Raw genomic sequence first — 5,212 nt, forward strand, 5'->3', positions numbered from 1 at the left:
TTCTCTCTCTCAAATAAATAAAATCTTTAAAAAAAAAAAAGAAAATACATGTGCTATATAAACTTCATTCAGGCACTAGTCATCATGCTGTTGGCCATGACGTCAATGTTAATAAATCAACAACATATATTAGATCTATGTTAATATATATTAAATAGAAATATATAAGAAGGTAATGTATCAATCGGTTGATGAAAATGTGACTGGAGGCTCCCAGGAACCCAACTGTACTTCCCCTAGGAGTGATGATTCAGTATTCACAAATTCAGTGTTCTCAGTTACTTTATAGAACTACCTTGAATAATAAGAAGTGACTGCATATGAATATTGATATTTGCAGGTATGAAATTTGTAATATATTTTCTAAAGAGGCTAGGGCAGTAGGCAGAGGAAAGATCATTTTAGTGGAGACTAGTGGAGACTTATCTATTCAAGAAATAGGGAGTAGCCATGGTGATGGAGAGTGAAATGTTAGGAGTGGTTTCTGGGGTTGTTGTGGAGGTGCAGAAGCCAAGGAGAGGAAGCTGAAGACTTGTACTTACTTTTATGAGTCCTTTTTACACGCGAGGGTGGGAAGCAGTGGAGAGATGTGGAGACTTATTGACATGTAAGTCAGGTCCTCTACGCCTTCCCCTCTAAAGTTCTTCAAGGCCCTGCTGTCTGGGTCTGGGGGTTTGAATAGGTGCTAGTACTGCCAGGGAAGTAAAATGAGGTGTCTGTGCAGGGCAGAGGCCAGTTGGGTTGCAGGGGCCTGTAAGGAGGTCAGAAGGCTGGGAAATCAGTGGGACCAGAGCAGAGTGAGGTCTGGAAAAAGTTGTCTCTGTATGATTTGTAGGGCATGTGCTGGCTGGAAGGTCAGGCAAACAGCTGTCCATGTCAGCTAAGAAGCCTGGACTTCATGCTGGAGGAAACAGATTCCTAGGCAAGAGAGTAACATAGCTTTTGTTTTAGAAAGCTCACTCCCACCACAGGATGTTTCAGAACAGACAAGAGGGAGTGGAAGTGCAGAGATTAGCAAGGCCTGGATTGAGGTTGTTCAGGGCAGAGATGGTGTGTGTGGGGGGAGGGGTGGAGACCACTGAGGAGATAAACTGATAGGACTGGGTGGCTGATTGCATATAGGGCTGTGGAAGAGGACAGTCTGGTCTGAGGCTTGTGCTCAGACACAGATGTCTGGGTGGAGAAAGCTTTCTGGAAGAAGCAGTTCTGGGCCAAGTCACACAGGTTGATTCACAGCCAAACAAGGCAGGAAAAAGCCCTTTTGGATCTGGAACCCACTCACCACCAAAACCTCCAGTCTGCCAGGACTGAAACACATCTAACTGTGGTAGTTTAAAAATATGTCTAAAAGTTTTTGATATTCCTCCCTTCAAGAGGGGTCACCAGAGACCCTAACTTAGAACCAAACAGCTATACTGTTGCTAGATTCCTGATCCTCAGAAACTGTACCAGATGTTTACTGTTTTCGATTTGCTAAGTTTTGTGACAACTTGTTAGGCTGCAATAAATAATACACCAACTATCTGTGATGACCAAATTTCTACCCTCTGAGACCTCCCAGCCCATCCACTGCCTCAGGAAACGACACTTCTACCCCGATGTCCCTGACAGGAATATCATCAGACAGCACTCAGACTCGTGTCCCCCTGAAGCCCCTCGTCCTTCTTGCGGAGGTCGGCCGACGCCTGTGGCCCCGGGCAGGGAGGAGGCACCCTGGTCTGTAGTGCCGTAGGATGGGAGGTCGGCCCTGGGGCCAAAGGGGCAAGGCAGATTGTGGGAGGGGGCTCCCTCTCTGCCCTCTCCCCTGCCGCGCTCATCCAGGCCACCAAGTGCGCAGGCTCTTCCCCTGTTTCTGAAATCCCTCCACATCCCCAGCCTCACCCGCCCCCAGCCCGTCCGGCCCTCGTCCCAAGACAGCGAGGGATTCTTAAAACACACATCTGAGTAGGACCACATCACTCTTCGGATGAACGTCTCTTCCCCTTACGCTCAAAATCAAAGCGGACAGCAGGCTCTCCTTCGGCGCCTGCATGACCGGATCTCGCCCAACTCTCCGACCTCGCCTTGCACCGCGGCCCCTGCCCCCGGCCTCCTTCCCGCTAACCGACCAGTCCCGCCGGCCTGGCACGGGCTGCTTTCCGGAGGTCTTTGCTGACCACTCGCCGCCCCGTTTCGGCCGCTATTCACGACGCTTCTCTGTGACGGCTTTTCTCTCCCCACTAGGTGAGCTTTGAGAGAATTCCCTCGTTTGGGGATTGTCCTTCCATCCAGAGCGGTGGCTGCCCACTGCGCCGTCCGCGCCCAGCGGAGCTCGGCGCCGCAGACGCGTTTCCGGAGGAGGGAATTTGGGATCGGACCTCAGGCCCTACGTAATCTCCGGCGGCGACGGCGGCGCATGGCGGTGAGCTGCGCGGAGAAAGCGTGTGGGTGCCGGGGTCTTGGGCCGTCGGCGGCCGCCCGTGAGCCTTATGCTGCTCCCCCTTTCCCCAGACCCTAGGACGTGCTGCTCGGGAGAAATCAGCGGCCGAAGGCCCAGGTACCGCCCGCGCGCCCCGCAGCCCCCGGCCCCCTGGATCGCTTCCCAACGCCCCGAGTCCTTCCGCCATCAGATCCCATCCGGTCGGTCTCTGCTTAGGGCTCTCCACATGCAGTGACACCGCTCCCGGGGAGCACCCCGAACGCCGCGGAGGCGCCGCAGCCTCCAAGAAGCAAAAGAAGAAGAAAGTCCGGGATGGGGCCTCTGTGGCGAATGGAGACGGGAAGGTCTCAGAAAAGCTGACCTCAGAGGAAGCGCCCCTAAGCGCGGAGGCTCAGGCAAGGCGGGCCTCGGTCGGGAAGGGTGGCGATCCATGATGCATCCCGGGTGTGAGTGCGCTGGCCGGTGCGTGTGGTCTCGGAGTTTCGGAGTTAAGGCCGGGAGAGGGATGGGACGGGAGGGTGGGAGGGGTCCCGGTGGGATGGGGCTGGAGGCCGCGGGGTCCTGCTGCCGTCTCATAGCCACTCTCCCCAATTCATCACAGGCGGAGCAGCTGGCCCGGGAACTGGCGTGGTGCGTGGAACAGCTGGAGCTGGGCCTCAAGATGCAGAGACCCAGTCCGAAACAGAGTGAGGAGCCTTTCTGTCGAGTTGAGGGGGAGGGGAACCGTGATAGTGCTGCTATGGCCTGCGGGTGGTGCCACGGGATGGAGTTGTCATTGCTGTAGGACGGCAGGAGGTGAGGATAGAGGTTACTAGTCATTTGTTTTTATTTTCAGAAGAGCAGGCTATTGGGGCAATCCGAACCCTTCGCAGCGAAAGAACCCCCCTGCCCCGGAAGAGGCAGCTGATGCACTCCTTGTTTGGGGACTACAGGGCTCAGATGGAAGCTGAGCGGCGCGAGGCCCTTCGGGTACTCAGAACTGGTGAGAAGTTGATTCCATAGGGTAGGGAGGAAGAGCCCAAGGAGTGACAGGAAGAAGCCCAGAGTAACAGGGCTGTCGAGGGCGGGCAGGGGGAGGACACCGACTCACTGAGGCCTGGGAGAGCAGGGAGAGAAGAAGCTGGGGCTGTTTTAGAGAGAGAGAGAGAGCGCTCGGTGGGGAGGGGCAGTGGGAGAGAGAATCTCAAGCTGATTCCCGGATGAGAGCAGAGCCTTGTGCTCTATGGGGGGCTGGATCTCCTGACCCTTAGATCATGACCTGAGCTGAAATCAAGAGTCAGAAGCTTAATTGAGACACCCAGGTGCTCCTGTCTCTAGTGGAGTTTGATGATAATACCTTCCCTAAAATTTTGAGCAGTGAATCAGTTTTCTGTCCCAAGGGGTTAGAGTTGAATGGGCGCAGGTAATGTTAGCTGTTATGACTGTTCTGACACTGTCTGTCCCCTCCCCCACAGCAGCCCGCACAGCACAGGTGCAGCCTGTAGGTGAGGCCACCAGAAAGAAGAGTGGAAGGGTCTGCAGGCCTCGCCAGGCAGGAGTAGCCAAGGCCACACTGGACACTCCTGATAAAGAGTTTAGGTTCAATTTCTTTTAGCTTGTCTTCCATCCTGGAACACTTTCCTTGCCCAGGTAGTATGGGGGTTTGTCTTGAGTGCAGAGCCTTTCCAGGAATGCTCTGTCAGACAGATGTGGGGTTGGTCTGTCCATGGCTGGTCATTGGATCTGGTGCCATGGCTGTGGGACAGATGTGAGACCAGCCTATTGCGTACTGTCAGATAAGCACAAGACCCATTTGTAGGTTTTCAGATGAAATGTTCTTCCTGTCAGAAGAAGGAGGTCCGTTTAGAAAAGCTTCTACAATTCCTGAAGTGAGTGTTCAGCATGTTGTAGAAAGAATGTTTTACTCAGTCTTTAGGCTGAGATTAAGCAGCTGTTTGTAGTAAGGACTATGGAGGAAGCTGTATAACCGTATACTGGTGCTCGAATGTCCTGTCAAATGGTGTAGTGCTTTATCTCATAATGTCATGTTGCACTAATAAAACTATTTTTTGTAAAAATGGATTAGTGAATTCGTGTGCTAACCCATCTGAGTACAGATGAGGCAGGCATCTGGCATGGTTGGGTTCCAGGCTCACCACAATGCTTGGTCCTTAGTATTGCCCTCATTCTTGAGCATGTCTCATCCTCAGGGAGCCAGCGTGGCTTCCAGAAGGCCAGGCTTTGTTTTTAGGCGCAGAGGGCTTCTTGTCCTCACACTCCTGGCTGAAGACTGGGGCTGAGCCTCAGTAGATGACCTCTCCAGACCTTGGCTGCTCCAAGTGATAGTCCCAGGACTTTTGTTGCATCGAATTGGGTGGCTTCATGCAGTTGTGATGCCATCTTTGCTGGTGTCTCCCACGCTTGCGTCCCAGACTAGATAGATACCTGGAGCCCAGCTGCCTACTCAGCATTTCTCGTTTGATGTTTCATGGGCATTTCATACTTGACGTGTCCAAAACATTTGATTGTCCCCTAAATCTCCCTTTGTCTTCTGCTTTTGAGTGAATGGCCCTACTGCCCACCTAGTTGATTAGGCCAAAAACCTGTGTCATCCTTTCTTGCTTTCCTTCTCCCACACAAGTGTTCAGTACTTTAGCTGGTATGTGAGTTCTGTCTTCAAACTACATCTCTAATCTTTTGTGCTTTCTCTTCATTGCTCGGCATTCTAGTCCTGGCCCTGGCTCTTCCCCTGACTGCTGTGTGAGCCTCCCGGTTAGTGTCAATACGTCGCTTTTGCCTCTTGTGTGTTCAGTG

General features: G+C 52.8%; 1 protein-coding gene across 2 annotated transcripts; it reads left to right on the forward strand.

Annotated features, from left to right (window-relative positions):
- Positions 1-2,241: 2,241 nt before the first annotated feature.
- Positions 2,242-4,474, forward strand: CUNH8orf33 (chromosome unknown C8orf33 homolog). 2 transcript variants are annotated; one of them, XM_025871407.2, is made up of 6 exons: positions 2,327-2,401; positions 2,491-2,536; positions 2,636-2,814; positions 3,021-3,105; positions 3,255-3,401; positions 3,874-4,474. In XM_025871407.2, the coding sequence occupies exons 1-6, from the start codon at positions 2,396-2,398 to the stop codon at positions 4,011-4,013; spliced, it is 603 nt and encodes a 200-aa protein (XP_025727192.1). In that variant the 5' UTR covers positions 2,327-2,395; the 3' UTR covers positions 4,014-4,474. The 2 variants fall into 2 exon arrangements, with proteins under 2 accessions (XP_025727191.1, XP_025727192.1); XM_025871406.2 differs by having other exon boundaries at positions 2,242-2,401; positions 2,491-2,814.
- The last annotated feature ends 738 nt before the right edge of the window (positions 4,475-5,212 follow it).

This window comes from Callorhinus ursinus, unplaced genomic scaffold (assembly GCF_003265705.2).
Source record: "Callorhinus ursinus isolate GAN/ISIS: 27379988/994484 unplaced genomic scaffold, GSC_fseal_2.0 scaffold5, whole genome shotgun sequence".
NCBI classification, from domain to species: domain Eukaryota; kingdom Metazoa; phylum Chordata; class Mammalia; order Carnivora; family Otariidae; genus Callorhinus; species Callorhinus ursinus.

Excerpts from the sequence above, each read along its gene's own strand:
- CUNH8orf33 (XM_025871406.2), top strand. Across the intron at positions 2,815-3,020 it reads CCCTAAGCGCGGAGGCTCAG|GCGGAGCAGCTGGCCCGGGA; the intron begins GCAAGGCGGGCC and ends AATTCATCACAG. Across the intron at positions 3,402-3,873 it reads CCTTCGGGTACTCAGAACTG|CAGCCCGCACAGCACAGGTG; the intron begins GTGAGAAGTTGA and ends CCTCCCCCACAG.